Source organism: Rhyacophila brunnea, unplaced genomic scaffold (assembly GCF_057557595.1).
Source record: "Rhyacophila brunnea isolate RB1 unplaced genomic scaffold, BYU_Rbru_1.0 scaffold_13, whole genome shotgun sequence".
Classification (NCBI taxonomy): Eukaryota; Metazoa; Arthropoda; class Insecta; order Trichoptera; family Rhyacophilidae; genus Rhyacophila; species Rhyacophila brunnea.
The window spans coordinates 35,855,297-35,877,312 of record NW_028232785.1 but is presented as its reverse complement, the minus strand read 5'-3'; the positions used below and the strand labels follow the sequence as shown (position 1 = coordinate 35,877,312).

Below are 22,016 nucleotides of genomic sequence, written 5' to 3'. Positions count from 1 at the left end.
TAACATAGCTCAAATACTTACCATTTGTTGTATCGCTTAAGCTAAGGTTTATAGGCATAAAAACAAACAAAAAAACAAATATTTTTACAAGATATTTATTCATACAAAAAACATTAATTTATTATACCGGCTTTTGTACATTTTTGCTTAATATACGATAAACTGGTTGAGTATGAACAGTAGTTGCTGGCATTATTTTGTCACTTTGTCCCATAAAGGCAACTTCATGCATCAGCTTCTCGGCCAGCAATCTTTGTCCCTGTGACATCGATCGTAGTTTCATGGCCATCATTTTGCCAAAAACATCAAATTCATCTTCAGTCTTGCTTAGTTTGTCGGTGATTAATTCTAACACTTTGTTGGCGCTATCATTCGATTTTTTTCGTTTGAACGATGGGGGTTCTGGTGCTCTATTGAGATTCGACCTTGGAGTAGTCGACAACGTGGATGTTGAAGGCGAATATTCTATCTGTAAATAAAATGTTGATTATTTTTTGTTGCAGTTCCCTGATACGCACGAAGAAATGGAGACGATTGCAGAAGAATTTAAAAGTAAATGGCAATTTCCAAATTGCCTGGGCGCAGTTGATGGGAAACACATTGCAATCGTGCCACATGCAGGCGCCGGCTCCCAATTTTATAATTACAAACATTTCCACAGCATTGTTTTGATGGCGATTGCAAATGCTAATTATGAATTTATTTATGTTGATGTTGGAACAAATGGACGTATTTCTGATGGAGGCGTACTGAGAAAATCTGATTTTTTCAAACGTTTAGACGAAGGCAGATTAAAAATACCTGCACCAAAAAAACCAACTGCTAATTCTGATGCACTGCCATTTGTTTATATTGGCGATGAAGCCTTTGCATTACGTAACGATTTCATAAAGCCGTATTCACAAAGGCAATTAAATCACAGTAAAAGAATATATAATTATCGGACATGCAGAGCCAGGCGAATTATAGAAAATGTTTTTGGCATTTTAGCTGCTAGATTCCGCATTTTTCAAGCTCCAATAAACATGAAAATTGAAAATATCAATACAGTTGTATTAACTTGCTGTGTGCTGCACAACTTTCTTCGTCGCAAATCAACACATACTTATACTCCTTCTCATGACCTTGATAGGGAAAATCCTGAGACAGGTTTAATAGAGCTCGGACTGAGGTCACAGGACACCTTAGCGCCTTTGGAAGCAACGACTAATCGGAACTCGACTGCCAATGCTAAGAAAGCGCGAGGAGATTTCGAAAAATATTTTAATACTACCGGGGCTGTCACATGGCAAGAAAGTATGATAAGCAATAGATAAATTAAACCAATGTAACAATTTAGTTAAAATGTTTTACCTCAATACAATCTTCGTTGTTTAACGAGTTGGAGTAACTCTCATCAGGAGACATGTTTTCCAAATCGTCCACCATGCTGGATATTGAGCTCGATTCTGTAAAACAAAATGTAAATTGTTAAAATACAACATAATACTCAAACTTGTTTTTTATTATCTCTCCCCTAAGTACCCATTCCTTCATATGGTTAATATTGATATTGGTATAATTGGTGTAATCCAGTATATCGGGTATTTTCAAAATGTGTTTTCCGCTGTATTCCTCATAACCAAACTGTACCATTAATTTTGATTGATGATTGACGATTTATTGATTGTCTCTGAAGGAACCTAACTCGAGCGATTTTTGATTTTATGATCATTTCTTTTCTTCTTCTTTCGACCATGTCCGATCATAATATGGACCTCCACGGAGTGGAGGTTTGTATTGACAGATTTTGTTTTTACGAGAAATGGATGTCAGCCACTTGCTCAACATATTAGGTCCATACTCTGACTCATACACAAATTGAAATTCAATGTGTACTTGTCAGACCCAGGATTTGAACCTGGGACCCGACCACGACTCAATAAGCCGCGCTTCCACCGCCATGATCGTACCTATATATTATTATTTCTTACCTACCTCAGCAAAGAATAAATAATTTTATTGTGACTAGAAATGATTCATAGCTGTATGTTTTAATTGCTTAATAGTAGCTAATCTAATGCGATGTCACTTTCAGAGATACGACAATGTCATAGTCTGCACGTGTATAATAAATAGCTTTAAAGCATTCCCTCGTACCTATATATTATTATTATTTATTACCTACCTCGGCAAAGAATAAGAAATTTTATTGTGACTAGAAATGATTCATAGCTGTATGTTTTAATTGCTTAATAGTAGCTTATCTAATGCGATGTCACTTTCAGAGCTAGGTACGACAATTTCATAATCTGCACGTGTATAATAAATAGCTTTAAAGCATTCCTACGTACCTTCCATTTGGTCGTTCAAGAACTCCAAATTTTTATAGTACCACAGTTTGGGTAGATAAACTGCGTCTGTGCCGGCTCCGCTTCGATATGATGTCCTTACTTTATTTCTCTCCTTTCTGTAACCCGACCTCAATGTCTGTATTTTCTTTTTAACATCGTCGACCCTTGCCTGCGGCTCCACCTTGATTAAAATCTCCAAAAGTTCCGCATACGCCAAGGACTTGGCATCACGATTCTTGTATAGTGGGCTGGTCGTCTTCCACAACGATGGGTTGTCTTTAAAACAACTAATAAAATCTTCCAAGAAACTTTTCGAATGCACTCGTAGATCTACCATTGTTGTTATCGATGTGAGATGTCCGAACACTTTGAATGACAGTAAAATAATGATGGCGCTGTCGTCCGTCGGCATAGATATAAATAATGTGACGGTAAAGCGTGGTGAACGTACGAATTTCAGCGGCTCGGCGAGTAAAATATCAAACATGTTTGAAATCCAACGAGCCTGGTCTGCGGATTAAAAAGTCCGCAGACCTGGGGTGCTCCACGCGAAAAAAAAGTCCGAAGACTGTAAATCGTCTGACTTGCGTGCCAATGGAGCGCCGGCATTAGCGACACCTTTTGAGCATAGACAATCATTGAAAAAATTGGTATTATATGGCTAAATCGCTATTATAAGCGTAGACAATGTACAAATATAAAAATCTTTTACAATGATAAAATTCAAACATTTTCAATTAGGTATCTAATAAAATACGCCGTTTTCAAAAATCAGTATAGCATATTATTAGAGTTCGTCAATGCATTTCATAAAATTTTAATAATTATAAAGTTAAATTTGACACAAAGACACACGTGCTTAAACTTTCGTATAAAAACGCTCTAAATAGGTAGGTATGTATGCAAAAATAAGGAACATTTTTCAAAATTACGTTATAGATAACAATATTTTTTATATAAAATTTAGCCGTGTTAACTAAACGATATTGTTATTATTTCAGATAATTCCGACTTAAATTTAATCAATAAAATAAGAAATACGAGTGAAAATGGCTCGAATGGCTTTTATTTACTCTTTGATTAGTGATTGTTTTTATAAGATAATATAATATATCCATAGTCGGTATTCCGTCTTTATTTTGTATTCATTTAATTAAATGTATAATAAATAAAACAGGATCCAGTTTATGAGCCCCACGAAAACATTTCGCTTCCACAAACAAATGGCCCGGTCAAATAGCCTCGATAAACGGCTCTCACTGATTGAAATTAAACGTCAATGGTTTTCATTAAAATGCCACCTTTCCTACTTAAAACTTACCTTTCGGCATAATTTACCAATCATAAATATTCATGAAGCGTGTTATCTCTTATATTAAATATTATATTAAACAAACCTTGTATTTTTTTTAATCTCAATTTTCTCGGTTATGCGTTAATACGGAATACTGAATATAGATATATATTACAATCTTATAAGAACAATCACTAATCAAAGAGTAACTAAAAGCCACCCAAGCTATTTTCACTCGTATTTCTTATTGTATTGATAAAATTTGAGTCGGAATTATCTCAAATTATAAAAATGTCGTTTAGTTAACACAGCTCAATTTTATATATAAAATATTGTTCTCTATAACGTAATTTTGAAAAATGTTCCTTATTTTCGCATACCTACCTACCTATTTAGAGCGTTTTTATACGAAGGTTTAACGCTCGCACAAACCAACGCAAATATTCTCCAAGTACTCCGTCAAAATATCCCGAAAAAAGCACCCACCATCGGTACGGAAGGTCCGGTCAAATGAGTTTCAAAAAAGCCAACGCCGTTGATTCTCCCTACTTACCTGTTGTTAATGAACAAACGTAACATTTATTTACGTAGGGGATCAAAAGATACAATGAAAGCCATCAATTTGTCATATATTTGGCTATTTTTTGAGACTCTTTTGACCGGATCTTCCATATCGATGCAGGTGCTTCTTTTGGGATTTTTGACGGGGTAAATGCGAATGGATGGCAGTGTCAGAGAAAAATTATAACTTTATGAATTTTTTTATGAAATGTATGAATTAACTTTGGCGAACTCTATCTATACTGATTTTTGAAAATGGCGAATTTTATTAATTTAAAATGTTTGAATTTTATACATTGTAAATGATTTTTATATTTGTACTTATTGTCTACGCTTATAATAGCGTTTTAGCCATATATTAGCGGTTTTTTTCTATGATTGTCTATGCTCAAAAAATCTCGCTTAGATGCTTTCAACTATTGAAAAAAGAAATTTGACGTTTATCGAGGGTGTACGGTCGTAATATAGAGCCGCTACATGAATTGGCGCTTTCAGCCGGAGACACGTATGTACGAATAAAAAAACAGGTAAATAGTTATGTCAAAGCCATCGCTGTGGACAAATATTCTAAAGCAGGTTATTTTATGGCGGGCAGGCCGTAAAACCCAAGATTTACAAAGCATTCTGACGTCCTGCAATATTGGATGCACGTTATAGTTGCGTAACAGACAATGCATATTATTAACATACAAACGTAACTATTGAAAAATAACACATTTCTTAGTTTATCCCATAATTTTCCATATTAAACTTCTATCTGTAGCCTGTTATACCATACCAGGTAGGTTAAGCCAGTTCTCTGGTTGCGAATATTGTAAAAAAAATAATCAAAACAATATTTTAATTGTTTGAAATATCGCTCGGTGAGTATATTATATTCGCATGCCAAATACAGTTATACATTAGTGGTCACTGATAGCAGAAGATAGACTTGTAGGCGGCCTACTTTGGCTGAACTGTGATACTGTTGCATAATATTAATAATGTTATTTTCAGAATCGCGAAAACGGTCTGATAAATATAAAGTCAGAAAATGTAGGAGTGGTCATCAAAAAAGAATTTGTTGTCAATGCAATCCGCCCAATCGATAATGTTAATACTCAACGTGACTGCTTGAATCCATTAGAACAGGTAAGTTCCAATTATTATAAATGTGTTTTAAGCCCGATAGAACTTTAAACTGTAAAAAATAACACAAGATAAATTTTGATAGTTTTTTTAATTTGAAAAACAGACGTGCATGGCATTTACATTTTTAATGGTTTATGGCATATTGCCACTGCAGCTGTTCTCAACGAAGCAAATACTGGTCGCCCAATTTAGTCCACTTTTTTCGTGCAATGCCAGTTGTATAACACGAATAACGTTGGCTTTCAATGCGCCAATATGCTTAACTATCGGCATCAGCCAGTGAATTCGCAAACCCCCACAGAAAATATCGCCTGAATTTGGAGAACATTTTACAGGTCCAATCCATGTGCGGCATATTTCCATACTAACAAAGCTGTTAAGCTATAATGAGCTAAATCACTAAACGCAATTTTGCGAGAAAATGCAATTATAGGTTGCGCGAATCGACAACATATTTTCTAGATAGATTAGGTAAATTTTTCAACGTGACTCTATTCGTGTTTCTTTGCTAGACTTAACCAATCAGTAATGTGATGAAGTCAACGGGTGTCACACATTATACAACGATTTGACAGTTAACAATTTTGTAAGTTATATCTTACCAAAAGAAAAAACACCAATTATTTACAACTTTACTGCTAACACACAATTTGTTTTTATTTGCTTTAATATTGTTGAATTAAATATACAACCCTATTCCTTTGTAGATTTCTTCCCAGCAATGTTTCACATATAATCTATTGGAAGTCGTTAGAAAAGATACGCCTGAAAATAACCTGACCAATAACAAGATAACAGATTCAACAAATAAAATGGAAAATATGATACAATATTCAGAGATAACTACAGATGTACTAAACGTAAAACAGGAAGTTTCGAAATTATATTTGCCAAAGGTGGTTCGAATTGTGTTGAGAAGAGTTACATATTTTCCACGTAACTTTATTTGCAATAATTGCTATGGAGTGTTTGAATCTGTAAATCATCTAAATAGTCACTACATTTCATGCACGAAGTCTCAGCATCTTAAGTTGTATAAAACAAATATTGGTAATGATGTGTGTTTTAAAAATTTTCTGCAAATTGATAACCTTAAAAAACATAAAATGACACACATTGGCGAAAAACAATATCAATGCGATGTGTGTTTTAAAAACTTCAACGCAAATAGTAATCTGAAAAGACATAAAATTATGCACACTGGTGAAAAACCACATCAATGCGATGTATGTTTAAAAAATTTCCAACTAATTTGTACTCTCAAAATACATAAAATGACACACACTGGTGAAAAACCACATCAATGCGATGTTTGTTTAAAGAATTTTCGGCAAATTGGTGATCTCAAAAAACATAAAAGGACACATACTGGTGAAAAACCACATCAATGTGATGAATGTTTTAAAAAATTCTCTCAAATTGCTCACCTTAAAAATCATAAATTTACACATACTGGTAATAGACCTCATCAATGCGATGTGTGTTTTAAAAAGTTCAATGCAAATGAACTCAAAACACATAAAATGACGCATACTGGTGAAAAACCATATCAATGCGATATGTGTTTTAAAAAATTTGTCTCAAATAGTGATCTCAAAAAACATAAAATGACACACACTGATGAAAAACCATATCAATGTCATGTATGTTCTAAACAATTCTCTCAAATGTCTCGTCTTAAAGGTCATATAATGACTCATACTGGTGAAAAACCACATCAATGCGATGTGTGTTTCAAAAATGTTGTCTCAATTAGATATCTCAAAATACATAAAATGACACATACTGGTGAAAAACCACATCAATGTCTTGTATGTTCTAAACAATTCTCTCAAATTTCTCATCTTAAAGGTCATATAATGACTCATACTGGTGAAAAACCTCATCATTGTCATGTGTGTTCTAAAAAGTTCTCTCGAATTACTAATCTTAAGGGTCATATAATGACACATACTGGTGAAAAACCACATCAATGCGATGTTTGTTTAAAGAATTTCCAGAATATGTGGAATCTCAAAATACATAAAATGACACATACTGGTTAAAAAGCACATGAATGTCATGTATGTTCTAAACTTTTCTCTCGAATTTCTCATCTTAAAGGTCATATAATGACACATACTGGTGAAAAACCACATCAATGTGATGTGTGCTCTAAAAAAATCTCTAAAATTGCTAATCTCAAAAACCATAAATTGCGAGGTGTTTTTAAAAAGTATTGCAAATTAATTTTATCTGGAATATCCTAATAAACTTAAATACTTACCGGTTTTGGAATAATATTCGATTTTTATTATATTCGTACTGCAACTAATTGCATTACTGAAGCGTGAATCTTGTATGTGGCAATATTTCAATTAGTATTCCTGATATATTATTGGTCACTTAATATTGTAATAATTATTGTTCTTCACCATTTTATTTGTTTTTCATTATTACTGAAAAAATAAAGCGTTTGTCCAAAACTAAACTCAACATCTTACATGTAAAAATGCTACAACCCAATTAATAATCTGCAACTAATTATCAACATGTATGGAAGTGTGAGAGAGTGGTGGATGATTTGCTATTTGGTAGGTTGTAAGAATAAAATTTGAGACTAGTAATATGACGTAATGTGGTATGTTATAAACAAGCGGGCTTCTTTCCAATATTTACAAATTATGATTTACGTATAAAGATATTGACACAACTTTGTTGGAGGATTTTTAATATCTAGATTATAACTTATTATTAAATTAATGGAGTAGAGAATGTTCGGTGGATGTACCTGGCGCTAGGGGAGGCCTTTACCCAGCAATGGATTGACCCAGGCTATTGATTTTTATAAATACGTGGCAATGTGTATGTACAAAATGTATGGCAAGGTATCTTTTGGTCCAGCCACTATGAAAAGGGTAGAGGAAAGCTATTAAGATTTCACATAAATATTGCACACTTAAATTTGTCAGTCAACTTTATTTATTTTCATTGAACTAAGAATACAATTTGCAGATTGTGCCGGTAATTTTTTTAAATTGAGTTAAACTCTGCCTCAACCCAACCACAACAATGTAGGTGTACCGTATTGGCGATCCAACTAAAATAGTTCACACTATTTCAGTCATACTTATTTATTTTTGTTGAAATAAGAATACTAAATATGATACATGGCGATCATTTTTCCTATTTCAAACGATTATTATTGATTACAAATATTGTTTAATGTCATAATTTTCAATATTTTATAGATAAACAAATATCTTTAGACTGTTATCTAATATGCATAATTTAAAATACCATGTACACGTAGTTATATTAGTCCAATGAAAAGAAATACGTGATCATTTTATGCCAGACCATAACAGCCTACCTCCACTCTTTGCCATTGCTATGTAACTATGTTTTCTCCGAACTACAGTGCTGACAATGCGAAAGAAAGTTTTTAATGTCACATAAATTTTCCATTCTGAAGAACTCTCACTTCCCATGATGGTAAAAATAATTGTACCTATCTTGAGGTAATTCTAATGTGTGCCTTTTTCTGAAAATGCTATACACTTAAAAAAGTAACCGAGAAAAATGTCTTTCTTCAATAACATCCCATCAGTGGCGAAATGTAGATTTAATAATAGTGTTATATTGAGCAGTCATATTCTGGATTTGGTTTATATCTGTAATATGAAAGTTAGCTTTGACGACTATTTCAGTACCCAGATCTTCACTGCCACGTACATCGGCCGAAGTTTATGAGTTTGTCAAGTGAGCTAGTTGTGGGTCCCTGTGGTTGTTTAAGTGGCCGATTGGGGCGGGGCCACTGTATATTGACATTTCGCAGCCTGATTTCCAGGTTGTTCTATGTCAACTTCAGTATATTTCTCAGAAGAGCAATTTGAAAGTTCATATTGAATTATTTAGTAATTTTGCTTAAAAATGTGATATAGAATAACCTGGAAATTAGGCAGCACGATTGTTCACTCGTCGACCGACATACTGTTTCATATAACCTACTCTTGTCTGCTTCCGTATCCATTAGTTTTATTTGTGATTTTATTTTATGCCCAACATGCACATTCCATGCCACGTTGCGCCAATCTTATTGTTTTAAATTTATCTTCTATGTTTAACCCGCATACGTGAACACTGGTAACACACATTAGTAGCAAATATTACGCATTTTTACATAGGCTGAATTGCAATTTAGGCAAGTTTGGCTATCTCCCAGGCTCTTCAATCATTTCATAAGTGATATGCCAAACCGCCAACTGCACACTGGCACTATACGCAGATGACACAGCCATCCTTTCCACCAGCCGCCAGACTGACACGGCGATTAGGAACTTAGAAAAGGGCACTCGACAGCTAACTGATTATTTCAGTCGCTGGAGACTTACGGTTAACGCGTAGAAGACGGAGGCGATTCTCTTCTCGCGGAGCCTAAAATCCTATAAAGGAAAAAATACTGTTTGTGACATCCCCTGTTCATTCAGCAACCCTGTGAAATATCTCGGGGTATACCTTCACCATAGATTGAACTAAACACCTCACCTATTAGAAGCCAGGCGAAAAGCCTTTATGGCGATGGGGGTTCTTAGACCCATCTTCAACCGTAGAAGTTGTCTCTCAAAAGAAAACAAAGATGCACTATATAGCATGATTATTAAACCAACCATGCTGTATGCATCCCAAATTTGGACTACTGACACCACCAAATCCTTTTTAAAGATGCTGCAAACAATGGAGAACACATGCCTTCGAATCGTCTACGTACTCAAGCCTCACCATAGCATCAAATACATCAATACAAAACACGATGGGATCTAAATTGCCGAAACCATAACTAAATACAGAGAGACCTTCTTGGTTAGACTGACAAAAGGGCCTCATAAGAAACCTACACTATTTACTATCACTTTTATTTTTTACTATATATTATTTACTACTAAATAACTACTGAATAGACCTACCGAATAATGTTAAGCCTTTAGGATCGCTGGTACTAATGAGAAAAGGTGTTGGAAACTCAGTACCTACCTATCCAACTCATTTATAAAATAAATACAATGGCTCGTGTTGAAAATCCTAATGGATGGTATCTAATACCATTGCCGCCATATCTGTGGATTCTATAGTAATATGTTTTGATTCACGCTCGTTCCTTAAAATTACCTGTGGTGATGTAACGGTTTTTTTATAAAAGAAAGTTAAACTGCTACAATATTTGAAATAGCTACTTAATTAGATAACAAAAAAGGTCAATGCCAAAGAGATTGCACCGTCCAATATCTTTGGTAAATGCTAGTTTTTTAATCAAGCTTTGGCTAACAGAGGTGCCAACAAAATCAGTTCTTGCGTTTTGCTGTACCTTCACGAAAATAGTAGTGGCTGAGACATCATTTTCTATTCTGCCAATATACTGCACTCGTCAGAAAAAAATGAAGCAACTACCAGCATAAAATATATCATGCCATTGGAAACTCGGACACACCGACCGCTGGATTGCAGACCTTACCAAAACGACGTTGATTCTATGCATTCAACAATAAATTGAGCAACATAATATAACATGAGTAATTAGTCATAATTCGCATTAAAGTAAATATTGTCAAAGTATTCAGCTTTCTGTGCTTGATAAGTTTAGGTTATCTATGAGTTAATGAGTCTTGATTGCTGGCGTTTAAATCTTAACACTGGTTATGTGATCAACCCAGGATATTATCTTGATGGTACCCTAAAATAGCCACACATAGAAAATAGAAAGCTTTCAGTATTCTTATTTAACGTCTAGGCTTCGACTCCGCAGACCGGAACATACCGTACCTACATATACTTATTATCATGATGAATGTAGCATCTGATCTTTGCAATGTCGGCATTTAAAATAATAGGTACTAGGTGATTAGGTAAAACCCTTCTCTATAAAAACGTCCACAATTTCATATCACAAATCTTACCTAAATAACAAACATACCACTGATAAAAGTTTGCAATCCCTGATAAATATTATGAAATAAATACCGTTTCGCAAACGATTTCTGCGAGAGGCGATCTTCAAGTACCTGCCATGCGCCCAAGGCTATTTTCTATCCCTAAACCTCGGCCGAGCCAAGGTCGCTTCGATCCCAAGCAGTGGTAAATTTTCAAAACCTAAAAAGACCTGAGAACATTTGATAATTTTGCTATACTCTTCAGACTTCCTACGCATCTCCCTACCTCTCTTCATAAGATAATAATTAGAGATATTTTCCAATCAGTATGAAAAAAACTGCGAAAGCCGTGGTGCCACGCAAGGGTCCGCTGCCCACGTGGCGGATATACCATGCCAACAGAAAACCATGCTTGTTTCAACATTATAAATCAGTGTATCCCTTATGTGTTATAATAATTCATATAACCACCCTTCAAGCAGCCCGTGAACCTCATAAGGTGGGTCAGTTTTAATCCTGATAATGTATCTAAAAATTAATTATATAATATTCCTATAATTATATTATATTAATAGTTAATTTAAAACGCAAAAATTTTTAGTGCTCATCAACTTCCGCCTCAGAGAGACATATCTAAAGTTGATGTCCCTCTAAAGCGGACGAAACCGGTCCAGATTTATTAAAAATAAAAGTAAAATATGAACTTATAATTTTGCGATTTATTAAATTAATAATACAATGCAGTTCCACCATTTATTGACAGTAAACACATTAAAAGAAAATCCAATATGTAATTGATATAATTCATTGTTTTTAATTGTTTTCCCTTGTTAGCTAGACACGACACTGCGCCTTCAGGAATACATGTCGCTTTGAAGTCTCTTAGTATAATTATTCCAACATTTCGTAGGTCTCCAGTGTGCACTCTATAGATAGATGGTATTTAATTCCTTTCCAGGAAACCAGAATCTAGTTGGCTGGAAGCAGGTTGACGTTTTTTCTCGAAACACAGTAAAGCTACCCCCTTCTCGGTACCTAGTTTTTTTGCTATCACGTGCATTCTCCAAACATTATTTTTTTATTTTGCAATCTTTAATCGTTGTGCCCAAGAAGCACCTTTTCATGTCAAGTTGCGCAAGCTATCCATTTTTTTTAAATTTTATCTTACATTCATCATTCGTTCATGTTTCAGATACATACGTGAGCGTTGGTAGCACTCATGGGTTGAACACTTTACGCAAACACAATGTGAGGTAGTGATGTTACCCCGGTCCTGGTATAACCACAAGGGTGTTATACCCTCAACCGGCCCTGCCCTTAGACCAGGTTGAGAACCCCTGCTTTAGGCTAGCTCAGCTGTAAGTCGGAGGGGGTAGTCATCTAAAAGTTAATGTCGATACTTTCGAACACACCACAACAATATCGTTATATTAATCGTTCAAAATCGCCACCCAGTAATAGGCTGACGTCAGGATCCTTTAGATACTTTATTAAGGCCGTACATCAGTTGAGGCACGGTCTAAAAAGATTGTGGCTAGGCGATGCGTGGATTGCGGGTCGCGAGTGCAAATGACGCCTGTCAAACGAATATATAATTTGTCATATAAATCCAACATACGTCCATTTTATGTTCTGTTTATTATTCTATTAGTAACAATAATAATATATTCATTGACATGTTTTCTTTTTAAAGTAAATGGGTAACGTTTTTAGTCATCTTTACACGATTTAGGAATTAATTGGCCCGTCGCCATCACGAAGCAAAGTGACGTGTTTCCAGCTCGACGTTCTCTCACTGAATGCGAGCGAGTCCAAAATTCCGTCGCGCCTATAGCTCAAAATTATTTGCCGTTTCACTGATGTGTCACCTTAATCTTTGATCCAAATTTGTTTCGCACCCACGTGTGCGAAACGTCAGAGAACAGCTGATAGCTGTCATCCAATTCTTATACGGAATTATGTTACCGAAAATAAGATCGCAGATTTATTTCAAATAAAAATCTTCAACAGTATTGTTTTAAATATTTATTAGATTAATTTTCCATGAATAAATTTATTAAAATTAATGTTTATTGAACAACTTAACACTATATTTTATTTCTAAATAATTTCTATATTATAATATATAAAAACTTATTTTAATTAATTGATTTATAGTATAAAACTACCTATATTTATTTTTATTTATATTTTAATTTTATTGGTATGGCTGCACACTTTTTATAATATCGAGGCACCGACTATAAAGTTTGGGAAACCATGTTCCTTTTATATACATATTCGCGGGTACTTGTTACTAAGTGTTTATATATCAAAGTCGCAGATTGCGATGACGTAGCCGTTATGACGGACCATACGTGTCCCGCGAGAAAAACAGGAGCAGACGACTGACTTTGTATAGAAAAACACTGGTTTTTATACCCATTAGACGGTAACTTACCGAAAATCTGACGTCAGAGATGCGAAAAACCCCCACTCTAAATTTAGGTTTACATGAATTATCTAAAGAACCGTTAATAATTCCGATTAAGAAATTATGTAAGCGCGTATGGGTTCCGACACCCGTCATTGCAATATAGATTTTAATAACTTAAAGTGTAGAAAAAGATAAGACAAATCCGTACATGACTTTTAGGGGCGTGTTTACACGCGAAAAGTGGACCAATGAGGTTATTTTTGACTCCTTCCATCAGAACAAGAGACAGACCTTCGGACCAATTACGAAAAAGCGGTTTACTTTCCCGCTTTCCCGGAAAATTAGGAGCATCTAATTAAGTTAAAAACAAGCGGCCTATACGTATCTACAAGTGAGACAAGTTTTATAATCATTGCAAAAGCCCTTCTGGTACTTTTGACGTAGATTGGATAAATAGCTTCTAATTCAATTATCAGGATTACAATAATGAAAAATGAAAGATCGTTGGTTTAAAACGGTGCGTAATATCAGCATGTATATCGAAATCGACCGTACCGGCATATTACCATAATGAGAATGAGTCAATATCAATCTCGTGTTTTCTTTTATAGTCCGTACTTTTCGCATCGTTTTCACTCCTTCAAGGAGAAGGTACGACTTAGATTTATACAAATACATTTATGGGGCACTATAAGGTCAAGATAAAGTTTTAGATCTAAATAATAATCCCACGACAAGTACAGGTTTACGAGGTTCAAAAATTACCTGTTTTAGAGTAACTTTTTACAAATTGAAAATGATCTGTAGGGCATAGTTAACAGATCTAAGAAATAGTTTGTATTCGTAAATTAACAAAATAATAGTGCCTCCAAACTTACATTATTAGATTTTTAATGTACGTAATTTTCTTATCTACTTTTAACATAAGTACGTACTAAATTCGTACGTACTTTATTACAATTAATTATATTAATTTATCATTTACATCTGGTGTGCGCAGCCGTTACTTACAATATCTAATCATTCGATTTTTATTACGACGTTATTCGATATCATATTTTAATTATTCAATATATTTTACGGCGCTCTGCGTTAAATACATCGCAAGCGAAATTTCAAATTCTTTCACGTAAGCAAAATTTGATTTTATATAATACAAAAATGAATTAGTTAATACTAAATATAAAATACTAAAAATAAACTTTTTGTCGCTATAGATTTGTTTCCCGAATAGACCAAATGTCAATTTTATAGGAGACGAAAAACAAATTTCATTGTCATATTATATTTAAATATCAGTAGATGTATTAATCATTCTTTCTACACTGAATGATTGCAACATTATCTATGAATAGATTCCAAGAATAATATACTGGTATAAATCAATAAATGCACAGAAAATGCGTTTTATTTACAAGTACTCACTGTGGATATTCGGGAAATTTTTAGCGCTCTCTCAGAATAATGGATATTCGGGACAAAACATGGACGTTCGGGATTTAAGACCGTAGCGTATCGCTGCACGGCCCACAGATTACTGAGTGGTCAAAAAGTACGCGCCTCAAATGTTATATTTATTTACACGATAATTGTAAATAATTACTTTTACTATTTAAATACTTAATGATCGTAATAACCCAAGTTCGTATGTAATAATAACATGCGGCAATCGGTTTTTTTCGGATTAAGTAATAAAATAGTTTAATAATCTAATACCTAAATAATAGTTTAAGTAAATTAATTGTTTAATAAATAGTTTAATAATAAGTAAGTAATTAACTATTTTTTTATTGAACGAATAATTCACAAGATTTAAGAATGTACCATTCTAATAATTGAACATACATAATTTTTAAAATCACTTCTGAGAAAATATATTATAACCAATATATCATTTTGAAAAAAGTAAGACACCCGGCAGGAATACCTGCTCATCAGCATTCTTCAAAATCAAACGACTATCGGAGATCGGTTTTTGTTTATTAAATAAAAGTAGGTATCAACTACTTCAATTACTAACCGACGTCACGGATTTCTTCAATATTTTATGATGGTACTTACTCTTACTTGCTAACAATTTAATATTTATACTTTTTCCAAAAAAAAAAATCTATGTTTATATATCTGTATATTATTATATCTATATATTTCTATATTTAACAATTTAACTTATTACAAACCACCAAATAAATATTATATATTTACTATTTTAAGGAATAACAACACAAAATAATAGCATGTATAAATTAATTGCCATTGGCTGCTAATATTAGGTAGGTACCAATATCCTAAGTATATAATATTCACCAAATAAATAGTTACTAACATACATATTAAATTAACTATCAGCGCATTCAAAAATTAATAATAGCATTGCCTTTATTTTTATAGAAATACCTAGATTAAAAGTAAAATAAAGACAAACAATTTTTGATTAATAATAATTTGAAATAATAATTATTTTTTACGTCATAGTAGTCGCCGGGTCACACTGTAGAATTCATATAATCGTTGGGATTTTGTGTCATTTATCAAAACAAAATGCAGTTATTTAGGTTAAAATACTCACTTCCATAACTCTACTGTAAGTTCAGGACGAACTGGTGATGTATCAGCTATGAATGATCTCTTCAAATTTGATGAATTCACTATTAAAACAATAGTAACTTTAAAAACAATATCAATAAGACGAAATTTGAGAGAGCACTCCGGACGGCCGAAAAATATGAAAATGGGCGTGATTGTTTTAGAGCTAGACAGCGTGAATGTGGGAGCGAGATGCATGGCATTAGCGCGGTTTGATTGGCTAAAGTCATATTCGGGAAATAAAAACTCTCCCAGAGATCTATTTCGACAGAAATTAACTTGGATATTCAGGTACGAATAGTTGGATATTCGGGAGAAAACTACGGATTAATTGTAACTTAACATGGCGTATTCGGGTTTTTTAAAAAAAATTCTCTGTTCCTACATAATAATATATTGTTTTTATAAATGATTTCGGTAGAGTTCGATAAAAGAAATTGAACTGCATTAAAATGTCGATTTCGACAAAAATGGATATTCTTGAAACAAATCCTATAGCGACGTTTTAAACAGCATTTAGCTAATGATATCACACAAGTCGTTTACATGTTATTGTGTATATTAAACCTTAATTCTAGATCATTTAATTACTCAAATTTTTCTTATAAGACCATTATATTATTTTTTGTGACTAAATGGTGCGTCGTATTAAAGCATATTTTACTTGGAGTAGGTAGGTACCTACTTAAGTATCTATATTTTTTGTCTTTATTTTTAACTACTTGCTGTAATTATATTATACGATTCTAATAATTATTGAAGATTGTTTTATTGTAAACTAATCAACTAATAATATTAATAATCATATGTACACCATCCTTATTATATATTGACATATTGACTGCACAAGGAGACTAATTCTAAAAAATACGTACGCAATTGGTTTATACATGGGATCAACATTGTGAAGCGGGCCCCCAGGCTAGGATCTTTGGGGGGCCTCCCTACCTATCGCTAAGGATAAAGACAGTGTGAAGCTCTACAGTAGCGTTTTCCAAATGGGGTACGCTGTAAAATTAATAATGTGTATGTTAAGTGTTTTATTGTATATTTTAATACATCCATTTTAATTATTAAGGTGTCATGTTATAACATGGCCACACTTTAAAATTTGATGTTTATTTATGACGCTGGCAACGCTTGCAAAAGCGTTAGAGCAATTTCATAATGATGCATCTGTTTAAATCAACATAGTTAGGTGCAGGTGTTTACCCCAAAAGGGTGAGAACAGATTGCACGAGCTCGTAAACAATATTAATAATTATCACTTAAATGTATTTCTTAACTCGTGTCAGTATTTTAAAAGAGGGTGAGAAAAATGTATCTGTTAAGAGATTTTCTTAATAGCACTTTAAAGTGCTATTTGTATAAAGAGATACATATATCATCTTCTTTATTACTGCAGGTGTACATTTGGTTCAGGACGTTATTTTAGTTAATTTACTGCTTTTAGATGGTGACCTTAATACTGTGAGATCCCTTTGAACATTTCTTAAGTTGACACAGTCAAGTGGGTGCATAAATGTTTATATTATATTATATTGTTTACTTTAAAAGCTTAAAGTTTGTATGATGCTATAATCAAATAGCATTGTAAATTAAATAGGTGTGATGTCTTATTAGTGTACACAACAGTACGACCACAGAACTTTAAATAATATCTAATATAACTGAAGAAAAATAGCGCCGCAGGCGACTTATTTACTATAAAGCAAATTTGTGATGTGTGTCTATCTCTCTTATCTGGTCGACTCGTCTCACCGGGCTACCAGGCTAGAGCCCTGTCAGCCCCCCTTGTTGGGGTCATGGGTTTATCAAATAGGTAAGTACCTAGTGACAATACTACGGTCCTGGTGAAGATGCAAGAGCGTTAAATTCACAACCGGCCCTGTCCCTAGACCAGATTGAGAGCTCCTGCTTTAGGCTAGCTCAGCGCGGGGTCGATAAGGGTAGTCAAGTACGAATTCTTAACGACATCTATTAACACACCATAGCAACACTGCGTTGTAATGATTTAGAGACGCCACCAGATATGGGGATGACGTCAGAATGTAATAGGTATGTTATTTATTTAATTTAAAATTGTTTCACGGCCACTGCGTGAAACGTCAAAAAAACAGCTGGTGATTTAAATTCAATGTCACCGAGCTCACGTGCCGTATTATGACACTAGTAATATGGATCAAGGATCTATACTAAGTAAAAAGTTCTTGTAATTATAGTTAATTATTTATTTAATTATTCCTCAATAAAACAATTTTTATACCTAATTAATTTTATTTGGTACCTATCTTATTACTATTATTTTTATTTATAAATAATTTCAATATGTTTATTTATTATATAAACTTATTTTAGTCACTTAATATTATTCTATATACTATGTATTTATTTTTATATTTATTTTAATTTATTCCTCTGTACCTTTAGGTACTTAGTAACTACGTACTTAATGACGTATTCATCCACGAGATGAATAATTTCAGCGGCGTCATATATTTATGTATAATATGTATGTATGTAGGTAGCGACTACGTATATCACGTGACGTATTTGCACGTACTTCGTATAAAGAAAAAGTTTTCCGACAGATTTTTCAAACCGATCGCCTGCAAAACTTTGCGAAAATGGGCGTAGGAGTCGACGACTGGATTTGTATAGAAAAATGCGAATTTATATAGGCGACTGGCGGTAATTTCTTTGAAAATTTGACTTTAGAGGGACAGGACCCCCTTCTCCTTTCTTAGGATTTAACTAAGTATCTAGGGAATCGTTAATAATCTGATCAAAAAATTATACAGGCCGATGAGGGTCTCATTTCCCTCTGTCGCTGTATATATATTAATTGTTTAAAGTCTAGCAAAAAGCGGGAGATAGCCGTACATGACGTTACATGACGTCCTTCCACCAGACCAGGAGCAAAATCCTCGGGCCAATCACGGAAAAGCAGTTCATTTTCCACTTTTCCGGAAAATTATGAACATCTAACTTAAAAACAAGGGTTTTCCAGGTATTTACAGGTGGGGTTAATTTTATAATCATCGCAAAAGTCCAACTAGTAGTTTTAACGTAAATCAGGTAAATAATTTCCGATTCAAATATCGGGATTACAATATTACAAAAGTAGAGTTTAATGATTTAAAAAAGTGCATATATTGCTAATATGTACGAAAATATCATACCTACCACAAATAACCGCGCGAGCTTACAGTAGCCGCTGGAATGAATTGAAATTAAAACTCACGTTGTCTTTTATACTCAACATTTTCCGCACTGTTTTCCATCGTTCAAGGGGAAAACACTAGTTCGATCTATACAGATATGTTCACAATATAAGACATCAATAAAGTTTAAGACCTAAACGATATTTTCACGATATTTGTGAGTTTACGGAATCCAAAGATTACCTGTTTTAACCGGATAACTGCCACCAGCTTCTTAGCATGCTTTTCTATTCCGAGAACAGAGGGCCGGCCAAGCAAAATGCGCGTGCAAAGACGCTCCACTTGAGACGCAATATATCGGCCGAGGTCAATGTTTTGAATAATTCAATCACATTTCCCACTTAGCAACATCTCTTAGGATCATGGTGTAATACTTACATTTGACAATTTCTATATTATCATAAACGAAACATCAATTTTAAACAAAGCTTTCTTGGGTTACCGAAACGCATCGCTAGTAGGGTCCTAATCAAAATGGAAGGAACACAAAGTACATCAGAAAATGCCGAACAGGCCTCACTGTTGAATCGTATGACAGTGATTTTGATGTAGATTTTGACGAAGAGGAACAAGATGTTTTGATTCTCAGTGCATATGAAGCTGCATATTGTAGAATTACTTCTCATACATTATCACGTTCTCATCTCTACTGTGTAAGTGCTCTGACAACCCTGGCGTTTTGTGAAACATTAACTTTGATTTATTTCGATAAATGACGGCGTAAATGGACACATCGTGTATTAATTTGGTAAGTTTATATGATATAGTATTAATATAATGCCAAAAAAAGTATATTTACTAAGGTTTATTTTTTCAAAGAAAATCGCGGCCCTCCGTATATGGCCATACTAATACCTCCTGGCATAGAACAGGTTAATTTATTTTTTTACAAATTGAAAACGGTCTGTAAGGCTTAGCTAACAGACTTAAGATATAATTGTTAATTTTAAATTAACAAAATATTAGTACCTCAACATCTACATTATTACAAATGCACTTTTCGCATTTATCCTACTCATTTACCACATAAGTATGTACTAAATATGTACGTACTTTTATTGCGAACAAAAATTATAATTTATCATTTACATTAGATACACGCAGCCACCTGATCATTTAATTTTTATTACAACTTCATACGATAACATATTTTTATTACATATGGAGTTGATTTTATTCCGATGAGTGTCTCGCTCACTAGACATGGATTTTTTTACTGCAGAGGTTTCTTCCTCTACCTCATAGCGCTCTGAACTATTGTAGTTTTCTCGCGCGATATCAAAATATTACGCATGCAGAATAATTTTATACAATGCAAAAAGATTATTAAAAGTTACAAATCGTCGCCCTCAAGGAAGAACTCACCAAATACAGTTTTTGCTCAAAATGAGTTATTTATGCAGAAAATCTTGCAATTTTTAACTCTATCTTAGAAAAAATCACCAAAATTCTAACTATAGATACGTTTTATGTTAAAAATTACAAATACAAAAAATTCACCAAGTACAAAGAAAAGATATTTGTGTTATGGAAAAAGTCACCGAAGTACTTTGGTGACTTCTTACATGCGTATTTTTCCCTATAAGCAACACTTGGTGACACATCTGTCACGTCTTGTCATTTCAATGTTGCGTATTATGGCGGTTATTTTCTCTTCTCGGTTGTATCTCATGGCTGAGGATGGTGGATTACCTTTGAATACCGTCATCCTTAGGGCTACCAAGGCTCTCAGAGCAGAATGAATGGTGCCCCCAGTCAGCCCCTTTATTTGGTCACTCCAGCTCTTCTCTGGAGGCCACCCAAAACCACCATTCTCACCAAGTTGTCTGGTCTGCGCCGGACAAAATGTCCAAAAACTTCAGGATGCGTCTCAGAAATATTTTCAAGAGCCGTTCCTTTTGCAGTCTCTGGATGATTAACTGGTTCGTCCTGTGTTTTGTCCAATAAATACGAAGCATTCGGTGCCAACACCACATCTCGAAGGCATCAATTGCCCTCCGCTCCCTTCCCTTCAGGGTCCATGATTCGCCACCGTATAACAATCTGGTGAACACTAATATTTGCACATGCATAATTTTTGTAGGAATTGAAATTCCCCGATCCATCTATATTATAGACGTGTCATTGCATTTTTCACAATCTGTATGCGTCTTCTTATTTCCGCTTCACATCCGGTTTTTCCACGAATGGTCGATACCTGATATACAAACTCGTCCACTGTTTCTAAGTTTTAGAATTTACTTGATGTTGGTAGAAGGTTAGCCCGATCGACAACCATTGACTTGGTCTTATTCCAATTAATAAGGAGGCCGTATTTGTGACTCTTACTCTTCCGTAGCAGCTCTGAGAATTCTCTTTCATCAGCAGCGATTTATGTATTATCTGCGAATCATAAGTTATTTATTTTCTGGCCACCAATTGTTATTCTGCCTTGCCATTGGATCTAGGGATTTCCGCATTATATGCCCTCCATATTATTGAATAAATGGGGAGATAAAACACATCCCTGACAGACTCCCTTCTCAGTTTGGCAACTCTCAAAAAAATATGCGTCTACAATTTGAC

General features: G+C 34.0%; 3 protein-coding genes across 3 annotated transcripts in view; 1 reads left to right on the top strand and 2 right to left on the bottom strand.

Moving 5' to 3' along the window:
* LOC147077393 (uncharacterized) overlaps positions 1 to 22,016 on the bottom strand; it is a 555,409-nt gene that overhangs the window by 35,567 nt on the left and 497,826 nt on the right. The gene's annotated exons all lie outside the window — the stretch shown is intronic.
* LOC147077398 (uncharacterized) lies at positions 87 to 2,723 on the bottom strand. The gene is made up of 3 exons (XM_085940816.1): positions 2,334 to 2,723; positions 1,354 to 1,448; positions 87 to 469 (listed from the first exon to the last, which is right to left on the bottom strand). The coding sequence occupies exons 1-3, from the start codon at positions 2,668 to 2,670 to the stop codon at positions 122 to 124; spliced, it is 780 nt and encodes a 259-aa protein (XP_085796942.1). The 5' UTR covers positions 2,671 to 2,723; the 3' UTR covers positions 87 to 121.
* On the top strand, positions 4,235 to 8,567 carry LOC147077397 (uncharacterized). The gene is made up of 5 exons (XM_085941678.1): positions 4,235 to 4,309; positions 5,185 to 5,319; positions 6,027 to 6,797; positions 7,107 to 7,298; positions 8,550 to 8,567. The coding sequence occupies exons 1-5, from the start codon at positions 4,235 to 4,237 to the stop codon at positions 8,565 to 8,567; spliced, it is 1,191 nt and encodes a 396-aa protein (XP_085797804.1).